The sequence below is a fragment of the Theobroma umbraticum genome, unplaced genomic scaffold (genome assembly GCF_002168275.2).
Source record: "Theobroma umbraticum cultivar Fairchild unplaced genomic scaffold, ASM216827v3 scaffold_239.1, whole genome shotgun sequence".
Taxonomy (NCBI): Eukaryota; Viridiplantae; Streptophyta; class Magnoliopsida; order Malvales; family Malvaceae; genus Theobroma; species Theobroma umbraticum.
Window position 1 is genome coordinate 1,687,427 of NW_018397273.1, and position 22,788 is coordinate 1,710,214.

General features: G+C 30.6%; 1 protein-coding gene across 6 annotated transcripts in view; it reads left to right on the forward strand.

Moving 5' to 3' along the window:
* The window catches only part of LOC110426989 (plant/protein), a 12,541-nt gene extending 4,385 nt beyond the window's left edge, over positions 1 to 8,156 (forward strand). Inside the window, exons 2-11 of one of the 6 annotated variants that reach the window (XM_021442344.2) lie at positions 3,638 to 3,740; positions 4,639 to 4,652; positions 4,866 to 5,075; positions 5,401 to 5,472; positions 5,627 to 5,716; positions 6,334 to 6,372; positions 7,002 to 7,106; positions 7,334 to 7,499; positions 7,700 to 7,812; positions 7,970 to 8,156. In XM_021442344.2, coding sequence (XP_021298019.1) covers positions 3,638 to 3,740; positions 4,639 to 4,652; positions 4,866 to 5,075; positions 5,401 to 5,472; positions 5,627 to 5,716; positions 6,334 to 6,372; positions 7,002 to 7,106; positions 7,334 to 7,499; positions 7,700 to 7,812; positions 7,970 to 8,044 — 987 coding nt within the window. In that variant the 3' untranslated portion in view covers positions 8,045 to 8,156. Of the gene's footprint in view, positions 1 to 3,637; positions 3,741 to 4,638; positions 4,653 to 4,865; positions 5,076 to 5,400; positions 5,473 to 5,626; positions 5,717 to 6,333; positions 6,373 to 7,001; positions 7,107 to 7,333; positions 7,500 to 7,699; positions 7,813 to 7,928 lie in introns of all 6 variants that reach the window. The other 5 variants (XM_021442341.2, XM_021442345.1, XM_021442342.2 and 2 more) reach the window with 5 other exon arrangements.
* The last annotated feature ends 14,632 nt before the right edge of the window (positions 8,157 to 22,788 follow it).

A 22,788-nucleotide genomic window follows, 5' to 3' on the forward strand; every position in this document is an offset into this window, starting at 1 on the left:
CTCTTAGGCAAACACTTATATTCTAGTTTCAAGTATCTCTATACTTCAACCTATGAGATCGATTGCTTACTTATCAAGTAAGGAACATAGAATGTACCAGTCTCTAGGTATCACTGATGTCCAGTCTCAATGGTATATTAAATAGGAACATTTAGAGAGTATGCTTTGATGCATAAAGATCTTATAACTGCAACCTATTACAGTGCCCTTGCAAGGCATATTAATCTCATCGACTTCATCTAATTAGACTTATAACTTGTTATAATTGATGTCTTATTGATGAAGGAAAACCTTTAATCATTCAACTTGATTGGAATCAAGCCTTAACAAATCCTAATTGGCTACAGAGCTTATCCCAACACTTGAGACAAAAGAAAAAATCGGTGAAAGAATAAGAGTATTTTAGACATTTCATGTTTGCTCATTAACTTCATTTACATGTTGGGATGGACTGTCCATTTCTAATACTAATGAACATGCATGGTATTATGACCAAAACTTAGAAAAGATCAAGTATTTTACCTTTTTTAAAAACTTCCCTTTGCTTAATTTCTATGGCTAGAGAAACAAAATTGGAATGTAATGTATTCTTGAAAGTACCTATTAAGATTGAATAGTATTCATAATTCTCCCATTACAAGTTGAATAATAATTTTTTTAATTTCAAAATAGTTTTAAATTATAATTTTCAAATTACTAATCATTTACTTAAAAATTTTAGAAAATTTGATGTCATGTTCTTCACACGGGAACACAGCTAATTTATATTAAAAATAAGTATTTATAAAAATTATATTAAAAACCACTAAAATAAATTTCAAATCTTACTATTTGTGTAAGGGATGATACAACATTCAATCAAGCACACATTTTGAAAATTAACTTCTTGAAACTAAAAATAAATTGAACCTTTTCTCTATGCCAAAGAACAATAATTGAAACTATTCAATGGTTTCTTAGAAAGTAAGCAAATCTTACGCCTCTAATTTTTTTTGTAAAAATTCCTATCATTTACTATTTAATCTTATATCTCATCAACCTTTAGTAACCAATATAATTTGATTTATAAATCTTTCATTTTTGTTTCTTAAATTTTCGTGATGTGAACAATATTTTTTTTGACATAATACTTGAAAAAGTTTTAAATTATTTAAGAAAATTTAAATATGTTTTTATCCTTCTATTATATTCAATCAAGTCCTTATAGTTTTTGTTCTAAATCAATTATGTCTTTATGATTAATGGTTGATTAATTATTTTTTGTCAAATTTCCAATTGTCATTTAGTGCCCACGTGGAGTTGACGTGGAGGATGAAAACGTCACATAATTATGTTATCATGTCATATCAATATTATGTGATATAAAATGACAAGTGACATTTTGATACAATTAATCAATAGTTAAAGTACCACATAGGTCCTTATACTATAGTGTTTTTGTCAATTTAATCCCTCTATCCCGAAGCAGATCAATTTAGTCCTTATATTCTGAGATTTTGTGCAATCGAGTCCTTCTACATAACTCCATCCAAATTGATAGTTAATTGTGTTGACATATCAAATGATGTTAACGTGGCACTGATGTGTCAAGTGAAAAAACTTTTTACTATGTTATAGGGATTAAATTAAATAAAATTGTAGAGTACATGGATTAAATTAAACAAAACTCTATAATACAACTAAATTAAACAAAATTCTATAATATAATGATTAAATTGAACAAAGTTTTATCATACATGGACCAAATTGGGTACTTTTACCATTTTTTGTTTAGTATTATTACATTTGTACCAAAAATGTACTTTTACACATCAAATAATTAAAAATTATTATTTTTTTATTTTACAAAAAAACGTACAAACTAATTACACTACCTAATTACAAAAAGATCATGTCTAATTGCAAAAGGAATGTATTTATAAAAAGAACCAATGGTTCACCTCAGTATCTAAAAGTATTAAGCTATAATTTTCAAGCATATGCACATGAACAAAACATATGCATACCTCTCAAAATACACGGATGGACTAAATTGAGACAAAATTTTTGTAACATTTGCCCTATGTTCACACTACTAACATTGCCTATTCTCAGCATCGGTTACGAAGTAACAAAAAAACAACAGATCATTTGACATTTTTTATGTACAAAAAAAAACATTCGACTAACTAGTTAAAAAACAAGTGCAAGACCTCATAAACCACAAAAACAAGTGTAACAGCAATTCAAACCACATAGCAAAATAACAACAAATAACATTTCACATTAGCACAATAAACCACACAACAGATCAATTGTCATTTTTAATTTTTTCTTGAGTTGGAAAATTAGCAACTAACGAATTCGATCTATTGGTTTGCTTCTTTTGTACAATTTCCTCTTGATCAATTCAAGAGGATCCAATTGCACACAATGTCATATATAATACAGAGATTAAATTATTGTTAGTTTTTTGAGTAGATGAACCAAATTGAAAAAGCACCCCATAAATTTTGTTGCTATTGCCACAAGAAATTGCACAAAAGAAGTAAACCACTACATCAAAAAAATAAATTTTGTTCAATTTAGTCTTTTTACCTGACGTTCCCTTATATAATGTGAAACAAAAAATGATAAGAGTATCCAATAAGCTCCTGTACTATAGAGTTTTGTTAAATTTAATCATTTTATCTAAAATTTCTTTAATTCAGTTCATATACTCTACTATTTATTGTAATTTGATCTTATGACATAACACAGAAAAGCCACGTGACTAATTTTTTTACATAATTTTTTTTATATATGAAATGTTAGTGTCAAAATACACCAACATCTCTAATAGTCAATTTAAACAAAATTACTCAAAATCCAATTGCACACTATGTTAAAATACATAAATTAAATTAATTGAATTTTAAATAAAGAGGTTAAATTAAAAAAAATGTTATAATTTGGATACTTTGACCAATAATCCGGTGAAACAAACAAACGAAGAAAGTAAGAAAAAAAGAAGACCAACCAAACGTGCTTTAAGAAAATTGAGATTGGAAATAGGCAGAGATGTTATTAGCACGTGGACCCATGTTGCCGCTGCACATGGTGAATCTCTATTTCGGTGCCAGCGGACGCGTGTAACTCAATGAGTCAAACAGTTTCTGCTCCCTTGTCTCTTGCACTATTTTCGTATCTTTTCTTTTCAATTCTAGTGTCACAGACTTCAGATTTCTCTTTCTCCCTCAATATTCAACCAAAATTGACACACAATACACTATTAGAAAGCTTATGGAATGCACTTTCCAACCATACTATTCCTTAAATAATTTCAGATTTAATCTATATGTCGAGCACATTCATAACATATAATATCATGAAATAAACATAAATATGTCAAATTCTTTTGGTAATGATCATAATTCAAATTTGAATTCAATATTGTTTTAAAATCTTTTTTTTTAAAAGTAACGAAAATGTTATGCTCATTTTCTTTTTGTCTCGATTTTGTCATTTTTATTCAACTTTCATAAAATTCAAGAAAATAATTTATATTTATATAGTTTATATTAAAATTTGAGTGTTATTATTATTTTTTCGTTTTTGGAAATTTAAATTCTTTCTCATGTTGTAACCATATTGCATTTAAATGAATGACGTTGAACAGAGTGACTCAAGGATGGCTGGAAGGACAAGATTTTGCACCTCAAGGATCAGGTCATTCGTCATCCCCTTGTCCAACTTTTCAGCGGATACTAACAGCTTTCCAGGTATTATTGGGGGAGGCATGGGGTAAAACAATTAAATACATATAAATTCATGATTTCATACAAATATATAAACGATATAATTAGATTTAAAATCTAACAATTTAATGCAAAAAAAAAAAGAATATAAGAGAAACTAAAAGATTAATAACAAAATAATTTGTATAAAGAATATAATATAACATATTTTAAAAATATACATTGCAGTATTTAGTTTAATCCATACTTAATTATATTTAAAAGATAAGAGTTTCATGGGCCGTGGTCTCGGCTTTGACAATACCGAAGCCCCATTCCTACCTTAGGCTCGATTTGGGCTGACCATTCTAAATAGATTTTTCGTGATCCAAAATTATAAAGGGTGAATCCATAATGTATCCTTTAATATTATAATGATTTAATATGAAATAATACTATTTAATGAATTATGTGATTATAACATTTTATATTAATTTTTTTAATAAATTAGATAATAACAATATTATATGAATGATATGAAATTATGATATGGTTAATAATAATAATGAATATATTATTTGGTAAAGTTTTTTATTTAAAAATTTAAATTAAATATATTTTCATTTTTATTCAATTCTTAAAATTCTATTTTGTCTATTGAATTATATATATGCAAAAATTTCAACTTTTTCTTTTTCAATACGAAGCAATATTATTTTTATAAAGCATGCTTTATGCTTTTAAAATTTTTTAAAATAAAATGAAAAAAAAAATTTTAAATAGAAAATAAAAACGATACCGAACAAACCTTTTGGACAAAGGAATTTAATTTATTGTCTTTTTTTCTAATTATTGTTGTATGTCATCTTAAAATATTATTATTTCACCTTTATATTATCTAACGAAGTTCTTTTCATGTTTCTTCATTTTTCTACCATTTCAGTTTCGTTTATTGAGGTAAGAACTAGAACCAATAAGTCACCACTCAGCAAGTATTGATTATATTTTATGTATAAATATAATATTTCATTAATTTTGTACCTCCTATTTATATATATTTATTTATTTTCCATGCATAAAGAACGTTATGCAGTGAATTTGGGAAAAGTTGCATTTAAAGGAGAAAAAAAAGAGAAGAGATATATAATAATTAATTAAATATTTTGACAGCTTCTGGGATTACTAGGAAGCATGAAAGGCATGACATCAAACTCGGTGGCTTCTGAATGCGTATTAAAAATGTATGAAGAAGGAGAAATAAATATAATCAACAAAACTGAGCTGACGCAATTTGAAGCACACTTTGTTAGTGGTAATGATCAAACACAAGCTTGCAATGTAGCAAACTTTGCTGCTGTTGGAGAGGATTCGCCTCTACAGGTAAGAATGTGTGATGTATCTCTCACAACACTCTATATCCTAACTTGTAGGCAAAATTATTAACAACTTCTCCTCATGGTAGACTAAGGATTTTTCATAAGAGGCGACCGAAAAATAATTATAAAAAAAATAAAAAATAGAAACAAATTGAAAATTGAGGGGTGACAGTTTTTACTCTTATCACCACCTTCGATCCATCCTGACTTTTCATACGAGGAAAATACCTTATAAATGTATTGTAATGTAGTTTAGCATAAACACTTGCATGATTTGTATTTAGTTTTAGATTGAGCTAAACAAAATTTTGTTTTGTGTTTGATGGTAGAGAGCAGAATGGATTAAGTTCGTGGGAGCTTTCACAAATTTGGAAAATAGAGCTAATCAAGTCTACAAAGCAGTGAGCATTACATGTTTTTTTCATGAAAAAAAAATCAAGATTATGTTTTAATGTTTTTTAAAATTAACTAATTAACCTCAAATGATGTTTCGACTTCATAAATTAAGGAAATTTTAATTCTACCATCTGATCATGATGTACTTACATTTTGCAGGTGAAAGACAATTATATGTGCTTAACTAAATTTGCAGAGGCCAAGGAAAAAGCATTCAAACCAATAGTGGCTTGGATGGAGTATTACAATGTTGGTATAAGACAACATGCATACATATGTTTAGGAACAAGCCTTATAACGTTAACTATACATATTAGCTATAATTTTGTCATTCTATTTGTCAAAAGCAGATTTTGGAAATTAATTTTCTCATGATGAGTTTTCAATTCTATAAACTATTTAGCTTTTCTTTGTGATTTTACCCGAAATTTACAATGATTTAGATATTTTGAAATTTTTTTGATTAAAAACGTTAAACCATATAGATGTCAGGAATAGAAACCCATTTTTTTTGCTATTGTTGGCATCTACTTAGCATAGAGAATCCTGGTTGATTTTATGCATAGTATTTTACTAAGTAAGATTTTGGAATTCCACCTCTTAGTCACTTCAATATCAAACTCTCAATGTTTTCTTTTCATTATATCATGAGAAGAATACATTTATCTTATGTATCTACTATTCTTTGATATATTTTACTTTATTTCTTTATATCATGATCATGTATATACTATGCAAAGTTACAAAAATGCACATGGCTATTTTTATTAATTATTCAGCAACATATGGATATTGAAAAATGATGAAAAAGTAAGGAAGAATATGGTTGATATATCACTGAAATTAACTTACCTTTTGGCACGCAGGGCATATGGTCTTTCACAAAGGAAACATATAAGTTAAAGGTATTACATCAATTTTAAATTTGTTCCATATATAGAATATATTGTTGTAGAAGTAGAATATGCATGGTTGTTTAATTAATTGATAAAATTATATCATACATCTTTTTTAACAATATAAATGAAGCACATTATGACTTAAATTTTTAATCCCGAAAACCCTGAAACATTTCAATTTTTGTTGCAATTTCTGTTAAGAACTAATTAATTACATATTCGGTATCCAAATTGTAATGAAATTATTGATTTGGTACTTGAAGAAAATAAATTTACAATTAACTGCTCCAACTTTTATTCTGTTAAGTAGATTGCCCATTTCACCAATTCTGTCAGTCGCTAGTCATGGCAAAAAATAACATGTAGAAGTTAGATACGTGACGTATTCTTATTTGTTGTTCTTTTATCATGCCACTCATTTAATTATAGAAGTTAGTTTTAGGGAGAAACTACTTAATAGAAACAAAATTTTAATACCTAATTGCGAATTTTTAAATTTTAGATACTAGATAGAATATTTGATAATAATTTCAATGTTAAATGTGTACATTTTAAATTTTAGATACTTTAACGGTCGACTTTTCTACTCTTATAATTAATATTATTTATATAATGTATGCTAAACTTGAAAATAGTACGTGGAAGATGCAGGAGGAGAGAATGTGGATGGCTCCATAAACAAGATAACCTATAATATCTCCAATCCAGATGATATTGAAGAACTGCATGCTATCCTATGTGTAAGTTATTATATGCTCATTTTGCAAGTATTTTATTGTGTTTTTATTAGTTAATGCTTCATTATAGATGTATAGCAAAGGCATTAATTTACTTATAATTGTTGGGTTTTGATTGCATTGTTTTGTTTCTAGATTAATGTTGCTCCAACATTTTGTTTTTCTCATACTAATATTTTCTTTATAACAATTCTAATATCTTATTATTTTTATTTATTTACTTAATTCAGACCATAGACATATTGATTGATGAAACATACACTTCAGATCCAGTTGGATACACTCAGGCAACATTCCTCCAAAATATAAATATTGAAGATGAATCTTGTTTTGGTTTTGTTACAAACCAAAGCTTATGGAGATATGATAAGAGAATTCAAAATCTAACTACTCTAGGTAAGATCTCTATGCATCTTGATATCTTCAACTGTTAGTATCACCTTATATATATTTATAAATTTTGTTTAATCTATTTGTTAAGTGACTTAATATTTATTTTTCTCCTCTTGTTAATAGATTTTCACATGATTTTATTTGACACCATTCATAAATATAATATAAATTTTATTTTGTTTATATTTTTTTTATGTTGGAAGAAGATTGGTTTGATGGTGCGGTGTCTCAACCTCAGTTGGTTTTAGCTGATCTTATTGAGATTTTGTTCCCAAGTGGAAACTACAACACCACATACTTTAGAAATATTGCTAAGGTAAGAAGAATCATTTGGTAATCAAATTTTTTGTTTTTCCATGTCTTTATATTTACATGTGATTAACATATATATATATATATATATATATATATATACATATTACTAACATTTAGGGAGAAGGAGTTATAAGCATTGGCCCGAACATGTGTGATAGGAATATCTCCACAGCAATGGACCCCATAATACCAGCTTGCAGATGATATTTGAGGGGTTTCACTTCCCATCTTGATTAGAGGTTTCACCTGATGAGTCGTTTGTATTCACTTGCGATTTTCTTTCTCAAAATTATTAATGTCAAAATTATATTTAAGTCCAATAAATATATATTTTTTATTTGATCATCACTTGCACATGCGTTTAGGCTCAAATAAATAATTTTTAAGCAACCTTTTAGCTGGAGAAATACACAAACTTTAAGCAAATTTAATTGAAAATGCATTTACAGTTTGAAACGCATTTAAAATTAACAATCTTCCCCTTAAAATATTCAAGATAAGGGACTGAAGAAGAATGAAACTTCCCTTAGATTTTCATTGCATTGTAAGGTATTTATAATACAAGAGGTATATATGATTAGACAAGTCTACAAGTTTGAATACGAAAATGTACGAATAAGATAACATCAGAATTTGAGTTGGATAAGTCCTTAAGCTTTTAATCTATCGGCTTAGTGTTTCCCTCCTCTTCTTGGTTTGAGTGCTCCCTCTAATATTCAAATGTGCTAAGGTAGAGATAGTGGTTGATGTGATCCCTCTTATCTCATTTGTATGCTTGGTTACCTGAAGTGTTTCATTGTGTGCTTCTTGTCTTGACTTGACATGCTTAGTTGATTTGAACTTTGGAGTGCTAGTCTTGTAGTTGAGATTACTGCATTTGACTCAGTTGATGCAATGGCAGTAGGTTTTGTTGACTCATTTGATGCAGTGATAATTGGGTCTGCTAGTGAATGCCTTCAAATATGACTTCACAAGATGATGACACCATCAGTGACAACAATCTTAAATAGTGTATGGTGAAATCTAGCTGTGGACAAGGGTTTGGTGAGTGCATATATGATTGATTTTCTATAGGAACATGTGAGTTGTCCTTGATTCACCTTCTCTTTGACCAAAAAGTAGTGGGTTTTTATAGGTATAAATGGCACTCATATTATCATAGAAGAATTAATATCGGAGTATTGGGAATGATCACCTTGAGTTCCTGAAGTAAGGATTGTATCCATGTGATCGTTGAAACAGTAGCTACAATAGCTCCATATTTGGCCTTTCTTGAAAATTTAGCTATGGTCTTTTGTTTCTTCGAGCAATAAGAGATGGGAGTGCCTCCAAGATAGATGACAGAAGGAGAAGTAGATGTTTTACCATTTGGATTTCCTACCTAATCATAAGGTAGAGAAGGCTTGTAAGCTGAGAGCAGATTTTTTTGTGATGAAGAGATTGTTAAGGAAACAAAGCACCCTTAAAGTACCTCATGATCCTCTTTAGAGCTTAATGATGCATTGTTGTCAGTTTGTGCGTAAATTGAGATAATTTGACAAAGCATATGTCAAATCTAGTGAGAGTGAGATATGGAAGAAACCCAACCAGCTGTCTCAATTCGTCTTCATTTGTAACGGTAAAGCCATTATTCAAGATGAGAGAAGTTGAGGTGGATTCCTCGGCTCTAGACATGTTGGCCTTGGTGAGATTATTACTGATGTACTTGTGTTGGGATAGGAATAGACATTACACAATAAGGGTAACCTCAATTCTTGAGAAGCAATTTTTTTTCTTGAAAGTTTATATTTCATTTCCAATAAACAGGGAGAGGATCTGAGTTACAAAAGGGAGTTTTCTTGTCTTTGAACCACATTTTGGACAAAGACCTCAAAACTTCAGTATGCCTTTGCCAATAACATCTAAACACATTTACAAAAAAATTCATTCACAAACGAACTCAGCTCAGTCAAAACACTTCCAGACAGCAAAAACTGGAGAGAACCAAAAGCAGACATTTCACCACAACCCCACCCTGCAACCAGACAAAGGAAACTCACGACTTTTTGGAAGAACTATCACCACCCATGATCGAATGGTGCTGAAACAAACTCCATAGCCTACCTGCACGGGAGACAGGAGCAAAGACTTCCCATAAAAGAACAAACGCCGGGGTTCACCGCAGAGGAGCACCACAGTAGGAAAAGACCCAACAAAAGCAAAAACCAGGGCACAAGATTGAGAAACTCCTCTCCAAGCTTCTTTCCTTTAAATTACCCTGAAAATTAATCACTGGAAAGAACACCCTAACAACAACACAGACCTCAAAAGCTGAAGCAGACAGAAACCAGCTTCCAATCAAGACATTTGGTAAAGAGCAAAACCCTTAAACTCCAGAAAGACAGAAACATCAGCATATAAAGTGCTTCCCAGCAAAAATAGCTAACCAGCCAAACATTCCAGAGCAGTCAAAAAGAGAAATCATGTCAGTGCAGCACATTGTACAGATCAAACTCCCTACAATACCCCCTCCTTTGCAAGCTTATCATCCAACTGATTTTCGCTCCTAAGAACGTGTTTAATTTCCCATTTACTCACTCTCGTTTTAAAATTTTCAATTCTTAGAACATAGACTCTATGTTTCCAAGGAAACGGTTCCGGGACTATGACCCATATGACAGCATTCATGGAATCCCTTTCCACCAAAAGAGCGCATGCATCAGCCTACGCTGAAGCAACAAAGTTAGTGAAAGCTTTCTTTATAGCCAGCATCTCAACAAATTTTGCATCCGCTTCACCAATAGACTTAGAGAAGGTAACCTTAACCTCTTGCTTTTTCATTTCTCATAACCTCTCCTATGCCAGCTGCACCCTGTTAGGTACGACATAATCAAATTAAAAAATGCAGTAGAATTGAAAAATAAAATGTTGCATCAACGTCAGATCACCTTATCGTTTTTAATGCGAACAGAACGTTATGAGAAATGCAATCAAACTTAATTACTTTGCCAAATGATACCGTAATCAAATGCTATCCTCTTAATGTTTAAAACTTGTGTATACCCTAAAGTGTGTAAGAACCTAAGCTATTCAATTGCTTGACATCTAATATTGCACACATAGTCGCAATGGAATCTTCAACAAGATGGGAACTTCCAACCACGCCTTTGTGCCAGCAAAGGGGACAACAAATTGTCCTTCTCTTCCTCCCTTAGTCTCTAGCCAAATCACACAAGAAACTCTTCCAAAAGGCTCTCACAAAGAATGGCAAGCACTATAGAGAGTTCTATTAGTTTTTTGTAAAACCAAAACTAATAATTAGAAGTGGTTGAAAAGATGACTTTATACCTAGGTTAATTAACTTGTTAAGTTTGCTAATAAGTCATTGATCTTAGCACTTAATTAAACCATTTTAATTAAGTCCTTATTAGTTAATTAAACTAGTTTATGATTTAAGTCCAACCTAAACCGTTATATTCCCAATTTAATCCATAATGCAGCTTTTTGTGTGTGACCCATTACCTTTCTTACATATTGGCAATGAAATTGAACTATTAATCTTTGTTCATTAATTTAAATGAATCCAACTCATATTAAATCAATCAATTTAATTTCATAGACAAAGATTGACATCTAGCAATACATTATAACCACCTAACTGTTAGAAGAGTCAAAATATTCTTTGATAACCTTTTAGTGTGTAGTTCATCAGTGTAATTCATTCTCACATCATTTATCTCAGAGATGATAAGAGCTTGGTGTAGTGTCTTCTTTTGTTAACTTCCATATTTGTTCCTGCAATTAGATCATTAGTTTTATAAAGACTTATGAAATGTATTTCATAATCTCCCAATTACCTTGACCAAGGATTTGATTAAGTTCTATCAACCAAGAATTAATAAGATATTTCCCCTTAAATCACTTGGGATAATGATTTCTATCTGGACCACTCATTTGCCTTCATATGCTTCATACTATTCTTAAAGCCATCTTGATTTGGCACCCTTGGTAGGATCCGTAGGGATGAAATCAAAGTATAGTACTCCACATATAAGACAACTTGGTGTTTTAAGTTTAAGGAGTAGTTACATGATTGACACATGAAAAGTATTGCATAAACACTAGAGTGAGATACCAAATGCACTTCTCATGTCGGGTCATGTTCAATGAACTTGATTTCCCATGGCAAGCACCCACATGCTAGCTTCAAGTATCTCTATACTTTAACCTATGAGAGCAGTTGCTTACTTCATACGTCATGAACATAGCACATGCTAATATTTGAGCATTATTGATCACAATACAATTCCTTTGTAAAGCATATCTAGTTCACTGGATTTTATCTAGGTAGGTATAAATAATAATTAAATTACAAACTTATAGATAAGGAACTACCTCAATGTTGTTATAAATAACAAAATGTCGCACATTAATATCTAGAATTGATTTGCATGCAACTAAAAGTTGGCTTGTAGAGCTTATACCAACAATCTCCCACTAGCACTAAAGCCAATTGCTTATTTATCTAATACCAATCTTTTCAACGTGAGTAATATGTTTTTTTGGGATAATGCTTTAGTGAGAGGATTGACAACATTATCTTTAGTGGCTATACGCTCTATGCTAATGTCTCTTCTTCTAATGATCTCCCTGATCACATGGTAGTGTTACAATACATGTTTGGATTTTTCATGAGACCTTGGTTCCTTTGGTTACGTAATGGCTCCATTTCTATCACAATATAATGGTATTGGATCAACAATGCTAGGAACCACATCGAGTTCAATTATGAACTTTTTAATCCAAATAACCTCTTTTGTCGTCTCAAACGTAAATATGTATTTGACCTCAGTTGTAAAGTCTACGATTGTCTCTTGTTTGGAATTCTTTTAATTGACTGCACCTCCATTGAGTGTGAATACATATCCACTTTGTGTCTTGCTGTCATCCTTATCAATTTGAAAGTTTGCACCCACATAACTCTTAACTTGGAGTTTGCCTCTTCCATAAACTAGAAATGCATTTTTAGTTCTTCGCAAGTACTTCAGGATGTTTTACACAACTATCTAATGATGCTCATTAGGATTAGTGTGGTCTTTTCTCATGACACTCAAAGCATAAGACACATCTGGTCTAGTGTATAGCATTGCAAACATGATAGATATTATTGTTGAAGCATATGGGATATTATCCATGCAGTTTCTCTCCTCCCAATTCTTCAAACACATGTCTTCGAAAAGATAGATGCCATGAGATATAGGCAAGTGCCCCCCCTTGGACTTCATCATGTTCAACCTTTTTAGCACCTTGTCTATGTATGTGGATTAGGAAAGACCAAGCAACCTTGTTTATAGATCTTTATTCCTAGAATGTAGGTTACTTCTCCCAAATCCTTCATGGATAATTGTTTGGACAACCAAATCTTAGTAGACTACAACAATGGTATATCATTTTTATGAGCAATATGTCATCCATATACAATATTAGGAAAATAATGGCAGTCCCACTAGCCTTCTTGTAGACACACGATTGATCTTCTTTCTCAATTAAGTTAAACCCTTTGACAATTTCATCAAAATGGTTGTTCCAACTTTGAGAAGCTTACTTAAGTCCATAAATGGACTTTTGAAGCTTGCGCACCTTATTGGCATTAGCATTAGATGCAAAACCCTAAGGTTGTGTTATTTACACTTCCTCTTGCAAATTTTTATTAAAGAATGCAATTTTTACATCCAATTGCTATATTTTATAATTATGGTATACAGTAATTGCAAGTAAAATCCTAATAGATTTAAGCATAGCTACTAGTGAAAAGGTTTTCTTAAAGTTAACTATTTGTCTTTGTTTATCCTTTTGCTACTAGTCTAGCTTTAAAGTTTTGCACCTTTTCATCTACATCAATCTTTCTTTTAAAGACCCATTTGCACCTAATAGGTTTTATCTTGTCTATTGGATCTACCAAGTCCATACTTGGTTTGTATCAATGGCATCTATTTTAGATTCCATGACCTTTTGCCATTTCTCAAAATCGATGTTCAACAATGCCTCTTATTATGTTGTAGGCTTATCATTTATGGGCAATACATCTTGATCCAAGAGAAATCCATATTTCTTAAGAGCTTGACATATCTTTCCAGACCTTTTGAGTGGTTGTGTCTCTTAAGGTTATGGTTGTACATCAAATGTCACAACCTTATGTTCAGGTTCCATTGGAATATCAATTTGTGGGTTTGGAACTTCATCAAGTACAAGTTCACTCTCACTAGGCTTTTCACTTAAGAACTCTTTCTCAAGGAAAATGGCATGGCTTGAGACAAACACCTTTTCCTCAGTAGGATTATAGAAGTAATATCCATATGATTCTTTAGGATATCTCATAAACTTGCATTTATTTGATCTCGCTCTAACCTTATCAGGCACTCTCCACTTCACATAAGCACTACACCCCTAAATCTTCGCATAAGACAAATCGAGTTTCCTCCCACTCCATATCTCATATGGTGTCTTATCAACTGACTTGGTTAGAACCTTGTTTAAGATGTGGATAGCACTTTCTAGGGCATATCCCTATAAAGATATAGGAAGATATGCGCAACTTATCATAGATCAAACCATGTCTAACAATGTTTGACTCCTTTTTTTAAACACCTAATTATGTTGTGAAGTCCCTAAAGGAGTTCATTGTGCAAGAATCCCATTCTCTTTTAGATAATCTTAAAACTCTTGCCTAAGGTATTCTCCTCGATCAAATCTAAAAGTGAGAATACTCTTCTTAGTTTTTTTCTCTACCTTTGTTCTAAACCTTTTGAACTTTTCAAAAGATTCAGACTTATATCTCATCAAATACACATAACCATAGTGAAAATGCTCATCTATGAAAGTGATGACGTAGTATTATCCTTTTCTAGCACTTGTGTTCTTAGGATCACATACATTGGAATGTACAAGTCTTAGCAACATCTGAACCCTTTCACACTTTTTGGTGAAAAGCGACTTGATCATGTTACCAAGGGGACAACATTCACACATTCTATAAGAATCATAAATAAATGAATATATATAATCTTGTTTATGTAACTTGGTTAAGTGAGTCTCATTGATGTGCCTAAGCTTATAATGCTAGGTGTAGGACAACATTAGATGACCTTTCTTTGCTTTCTTGACTTCTAAGTTGAGTATGGGTCTATTTGGATCAAGGATATAGAGACTACTTGAATATGTCCTTGCACTATAGTACATTTCTTTCTTGGAGAAAGAACAATAATTACCTTTAATGTTAAATTCAAAATCATCATATAGTGCCAAGTATGACATAGATATGATGTTTCAATATATGGAAGAGACACAATAACAATCTTGTAATTCCAAGATTAACCTAGATGATAAAGGTATAGTAATTGTCCCTATAACTAAAGCATCAATTTTTGCTCAATTTGCTACTTTTAGGACCATTTCTCCTTTCGTTAATCCTTTACTCATTTCTAGTGCTCTTTTGTCATTACATAGGTGTGACCCATATCCAGTATCTAATACCCACGATGACAGATCAATGGTAAATAGATTAACATCAATCATGTACATGGGCAAAGGTGAAGCTTCTACAAGTTTCTCATTATTTGACCTTGTTAAGAAGGCAAGCATATTGTCCTTTATCACATTTATTCTTAATAGATGTTTGAGAACATTTTTCAACTTGATATACCAGTCCAAACATTTTGGCCCAGATTTCATAATGGCATCATTTATGTAGTGTAAAGTGAAGTGTATTTGCATTCTAACAACCTAGACATTTAAAAAGCATATATAGGTATTCACATATAATAATCAATTTAGATGAGATAACTAATCTTAACTTGATTGCTATTACGATTTTCTTCAAAGTGATAATCGTCAATATCAACTTAAGAAATCTCTACAGGGATTCTTTTAGTGGGCTAGGATCTCATCCATTCTAACCATGACCTTGAGTTTTCTCAACAAACCATGAAAAGTAGATTAGGTAGATGACTATGCTTACCAATTGTATCTCTATACAACTCTTAGATTAGTTAGGTGGTAACACATTGCTTAAACATATCATATATGTTTCACCTAGCCATTACTTCTAGTGTCATAATAATCAAGTTTTCACACATTTGGATTTTACAAAACTAGTTAAGTAAGACCCACCAATAGCTTAAACATGCTCGTGTAAAAGTTTGATTTTGAGTTTTCTCAACAAGCCTCCAATTAAAAGAGTAGCCTGGTTATCAAGCTATGTAATGGAAGGCTACTTGATCATGCGAGGCATGTGATCCAATATTTATTTAGGGATTTTGGTTTTTCATTTTATTAAGGTCTCATCTTTGTATGCATAGTATTTATTTAATTGCAAAAAATAAATCTATTTCATCCTTACTATTTTGCATCACATAGCCTTTATTAAATTGTATAAAATAAATCTATTACATACAAACTACTTTGGATAATTATGGACTTTATTTATACTAATTTTCTTAAGCCATTGAAGGAAACTGGCTTGGTCAAACCTAAGGCATTACAAAAACCATCTTGTATTCCGTCTTGCAATCTTTTTGTCCTTCTTGGCTCATTTGATCTTTATCTTCAAGTTTACAAAAATTCAATCCTACTTTATCCTAATTCTAATTACATTTGAATGTAGAAACGTCAAGTTACATTCGAGGGGAGTTAGATGAAGAAAGAATTTACAAACCGAGATTGAAAGATAAGGCAAGACACGTAAGCCCTATTTGAAAAATACAAAGAATTGCATTCAACCAATTGCACAATCATATTAGGCCTAGTCTTTAATCATCCACATACATCTATCCATATGAACACAAATTTAAAATGATGTCTTATTTTAATTGTTAATCATATGAGGCATTTAAAATTAGTGTGCAAGTAATTTCGAGTTCATTTTTAATTCTATGTATGGAAACATTTTTCCATATATATGGAAATTCTTTACTAATTAGCATTAGTAATATTTTTCATTCCTAATCTTATTAGGATTAGAATTAAAATATTTTTAATTCTTAATTCTTAAACATTTTAAGTAACTTTTACTAATCCTTTTAAATTAAAGATTATGTGTCTTCAATTATTTAATCTCATTAGATAATTTAAATCTAATATTTAAGACAACATTATCTTTAATTATATTTAAGCATCCTATTTAAATTTCCTTTCTTAAAAAAAGAAAATTAATTCATGATATTTATCTTCTCCATATTTATCACACTTTTATATTTTGTAGGAATTGAATTTCTAAATTTATGAATGTAATTAACTGAATTATGAAATCCTTATTTTAATGAATCAAATTCCCTAATTTAAATATATCAAAATTTATGGTTGAAAGTAGTGGTTTTAGCCACAATTTCATGGGCTTTCTTGCACCATTTATGGCTGGTAAGAAATCATAGTAAAGCACTTTCAATGTAGATTAGTTTCAAATTTTTCTAGCATTTTTAGCGGCTTGTAGGCCCTTGTTAGAAACTGAAAATCAAACCATATGCAAATATGGACATAATCAAATTCTATCACTAGTCATATCTTGTTTCCCATGAATTTGAATCCTTTTCTTACCAAACTCTTTTGTGCATCCCATGCACGTATTGTTCTTGCCAAAAATTAAACACTTATACCAGATTAGTAATCAAATAAGTATTAAAATTAAAATCGAATATGCTTATAAAAATTCTTTAAAACAGAAACAATATTTAAAACTTACTCTATCATTGTCGAATGCCTCATACCCAATCACAATTGGTATTGAGCAATAACAAGACATCAATTCACATTTAAAACAAGCCAAGGGAGGCTTTTATACCATTGTTAGGTATGACATGATCAGATTAAAAAACGTAGCAAAATAGAAAAGTAAAATGCCACACCTACTTTGAATCACCTTGTTGTTTTTAATGCGAACAGAACATTATGAGAAATGCAATCAGAATTTATTATCTTGCCAAATGATATAATAATCAAATGGTATCCTTTTGATGTTTAAAACTGTGTACACCTTAAAGTGTGTAGGACACCGAGCCACTCAATCGCTTGGCCTCTATTGATACACACATAATCACAATGGAATCTTCAGCGAGATGGGAACTTTCAAGCATACCTTTGTGCTAGCAAAGGGGACAACAAATTGTCCTTCTCTTCTTATCTTAGTCTCTAACATAATCACACAAAAAACTTTTTCAAAAGGCTCTCACAATGGATGGTAGCACTAGAAAGAGTTGTATTATTTTTCTGTAAAACTAAAACTAATAATTAGAAGTAGTTGAAAAGATGAATTTATATCTAGGTTAATTAACTTATTAAGTTTGCTAATAGTCCTCAATATTATAATCTCTTATAATATTGACCTTAGCATTTAATTAAACCATTTTAATTGAGTTCTTATTAGTTAATTAAGCTAGTTTATGATTTAAGTCTAACTTAAATCACCACATTCCCAATTTAAACCATAATGCAATTTTATGTGTTGATCCATTAGGTTCTTAACATGTTAGCAATGAAATTGAATTTTTAATCTTTATTGATTAATTTAAACGAATCCAATTCATATTAAATTAATCAATTTAATTCTATAAACAAAGATTGGCATCTAGTAATGCATCATGACCATCCAATTGTTAAGAGAGTTAAATAGTTCTTTGACAACCTTTTAGTGTATAATCTATCAGTGTAATTAAATCCCTCATCATATATCTTGAAGATCATAATAGCTTGGTGTAGTGTCTTCTCTTATTGACCTCTATATTTATTCTTGCAGTTATATCATTCGCTTTATAGAGACTTATAAAACTCATTTTATAATCTCCCAATCCTTTTGGCCAAGGATTTGATTAAGCTAACATTAGCGAAGAATTGATGAGATATTTCCCCTTGAATCACTTGGGGTAATGATTTCTATTATGACCACTCATTTTCCTTCATATGCTTCATACTATACTAAAAAATATCTTGATTTGGCATCCTTGGTAGGACCCATAGGGATGAAATCAAAGCATAGTATGTTGGGATTCAACCTCATGCTCAAATATGAAAAATAATCAATAAATTAAAATATAATGTAGTGGAAAAGCAAATTAGCATTTAATCAGAGAAACAGTCGAATCCTACAAGATCAATATTTGTGTTTTTCATGTAACTTTCTAATAAATTATAAACACTCATAGGTTTAAAAGTTACATACCTTGCTGTAGATATCATAATCAAGAGCCAATTAAATCTAAAATATTTGCTTCTTCACCTTTAGAATTTGTCAAATCTTCAACCACCCAAGTGTTTGGCCTTTAATAGTAATTCACACAGTAACTGAATAAGACCTTTTCTAAAGTAGGATTTTACTTGTGCTTGCAAGTTTTGTTTTTAAAACAAAAAGACTAAAATTCTTATCAAATCTTATTTTTATCTGATAAAGAAGCCTATTTTTTTTCTTATTTTATGAAATGGCTGAGAAGTGGTTTTTGGACATCTAGTTTTTTTATAGTTTGCTAATATAACATATTTATATAGTCAAACTAATTTGTAATCCTAAATACAGCAGTTGTATTTTAATTTAATTAAGCCTTTGTGAACTTAATTAATTTTTCACTTTATTTTGGTTTCTTTCAATTAAGTCTAACTCAATTAATTATCTTTATTTAATCTCAATCATGTCATTTAATGTGTGTGACCCATTAAGCTTTTAATATGTTGACAATAAATATAAATCATACTCAAATATCAATTTGATGATTAATTTATATTTATAGATCATGAATGGCATCTAGCAATGCATCATGACCACCCAAATGTTAGAGAGTTAATTAAAGATTTTGACAAAGCCCTTCAATGATAAGTCTTTTAGTGCAATACGGTCATTTCATCATATATCCCGAATATATCATCAAGCATGGCTCGGTATCTACTTATGACATTTCGTATTAGTTCTCATAATTCATGACTAACCTTATGAATTTAGGAAACTAACTTTCCTCAAATTCATCATGCTTTGGCCAAAGACTTTAAACAAGTTAATCAAGAATTGAGAACAAGTGAGATACATCCCCTCATATCACTTGGGGTGATGAATCCTCTCTTGACCACTCATTCACCTCCGCATGCTTCATGGCATACCTAAAAATACCCCGTTTAAGCATTTGGTTGCTTTCAAACCCATAGGGGTAAAATCAAAGTATGTCCTTCCTCATACAAGATAACTTCGAGTCTCAAGTGTAAGGACTAGTTGCACGACTACCAAATGCAGTTCTCATAGCGGGTCATGTTCAATGAACTTGTTCTTTAACAAGTACCTATATCTTATCCTCAAGTATCCCATATACTTCAATCTATGAGATCGATTATTTACTTCCCAAGTAAGGATGCTTAACATGTATCAATCTTTGAGCATTGTCAATGGCCTATCTTGACAATACAATGACTAGGAACAATTTTAAGAACATAGCTTTGATGCATAGTGATCTCATAATTATAACAATTTTACAATTCTCTTGCAAGACCTTTATGCTCCATGGGCTTCATCCAATTAGTACTTAATAACTCTTTATTATTGCACTAACATGAAGGAAAACCTTTATCACATATAATTATGTGATTAAATATGCATTAAATGACAATATATATTTCTTGACCAATCTAATTGGCTTAAGGGCATATACCAACATAGTACTCTACATATTAGACAACTTAGTGTCTCAAGTCTAAAAAGTAATTACATGATAACACATGAGAAGTATTGCATAGACACCAAAGTGAGATACCAAATGCACTTCTTATATCGAATCATATTCAGTTAACTTGTTATTTGATGGTAAGCACCCACATGCTAGTTCCATATATCTCTATACTTCAACTTATGAGAGCGATTACTTACTTCACAAGTAAAGAACATAGCACATGCTAATCTTTGAGCCTTATTGATGCCTCGTCTCAATAATACCATGATAAGGAGCTTTTAGGAACAAGGCTTCGATGCATAAAGATTTCATAATTGTATCACAATACAATTCCTTTGCAAGACATATATGGTTCCTTGGGCTTTATCTAAATAAGTATAAATAGTAAATAAATTACAAACTTATAGATAAAGAACTACCTTAATGTTGTTATAAATAATAAAATGTCATACATGAATATCTCAAATTGTGATTTTCATACAATCATAGATTGGCTTTTAAGGCTCATACCAATACACCTGGGCAACCTTTAGTTACGCCATCCTTGTTGAACTTCATCCATCCCATTATGGGTGGAACCCATTGGACAATTTCCCTTATCTTCTTTACTTTCCTCAGTGTTCTAGCTAATAGTGGCAATCGAAATATGTCCACTATATTGTTGGGATTTGACTTCATGCTCAAACATAAAAATAATTAAGAAATTAAAAATATAACGCAGTAGAATAATAAACTAGGATTTAATCAAAGAAACAGTCGAATCCTACAAGATTAATGTTTGTGCTTTTCATTAAATTTTGAAATTAGTTATGGACATTCATAAGTTTAAGAGTTACATACCTTACTCTAAATATTGTAATCAAGAGGCAATTAAATTAAAAATGCTTATGAAGAAGCAAGAAATCCAGAAAAGAGAATAAGATGGTATAAAATCCTACAACCAAAATATTTGCTTCTTCGTTTTTAAGATTTATCAAATCTTTAGCCACCCAAATGTTTAACCTCTAACAGTAATCTATACAGTGATTGAATAAGACCTTCTTAAAGGTAAGATTTTACTTGTGCTAGTAAGTTTTGTTTCTAAAACAGATAGACCTAAAGTTCATACCAAATCTTATTTTTCTCAAACAAAGAAAATTATTTTTCTTTTCTTACTTTATGAAAAGGCTGAGAAGTGGCTGGAGGTTTAGAATTTTAGCATGCTAACATAACATATTTTTATGGCCAAACTAAGTTGTAACCCTAGATACAACAGTTATTTTAATTCAATTAAGTCTTTGTGAACTTAATTAATTTCTCACTTTATTTTGATTTATTCCAATTAAGTCCAACTTAATTAATTATCCTTATTTAATTTCAATCATGTCACTTAATGTGTGTGATCCATTAAGCTTATAAATATTGACAATAAATATAAATCCTACTCAAATATCAATTTGATAATTGATCTATATTTATAGATCATGAGCGGCATCTAGTAATACATCATGACTACTCTAATGTTAGAAAGTCAATTAAAGAATTTTACAAAGCCTTTCAGTAATAAACTTATTTGTGTAATATGGTCCTTTCATCAAATATCCTAGATAAGTCATGAAACATGGCTTAATGTCTACTTATAATATTTCATATTAGTTCTTATAATTCATGACTAGCCTTATGAATTTAGAAAATTTACTTTCCTCAAATTCATCATACTTTGGCTAAAGACTTTATACCAGTTAATCAAGAATTGAGCCTAAGTGAGATACATCTATTTATCACTTAAGGTGTTGAATCCGTTTTGACCACTCATTCACTTTCGTAGTTTTTATGGCATATTCAAAAACACCTTATTTAGGTATCTAGTCACCTCTAGACCTGTAAGAGTGAAATCAAAGTATCTCATTCTTCATAAAAGATGACCTAGTGTCTCAAGTCCAATGATTAGTTGCTGACTATCACATGAGAACATATTCCATAGACACTTGAGTGAAATACCAAATAGAGTTCTCATACCGGGTCATGTTCAATGAACTTGTTCTTTAACAAGCACCTATATAATATCCTCAAGTATCTTATATACTTCAATCTATGAGATTGATTGTTTACTTCCTAAGTAAAGAGACTAAACATGTACCAATCTTTGAGCATTGTTAATGCCCTATCTTGACAATACAATGATCAAGAACAATTTTAGAAACATGACTTTGATGCATAGTGATCTCATAATTATAACAACTTTACAATTCTCTTGCAACGCCTTTATGTTCCATAGGCTTCATCCAATTAGTGCTTAATATCTCCTTATTATTGCATTAACA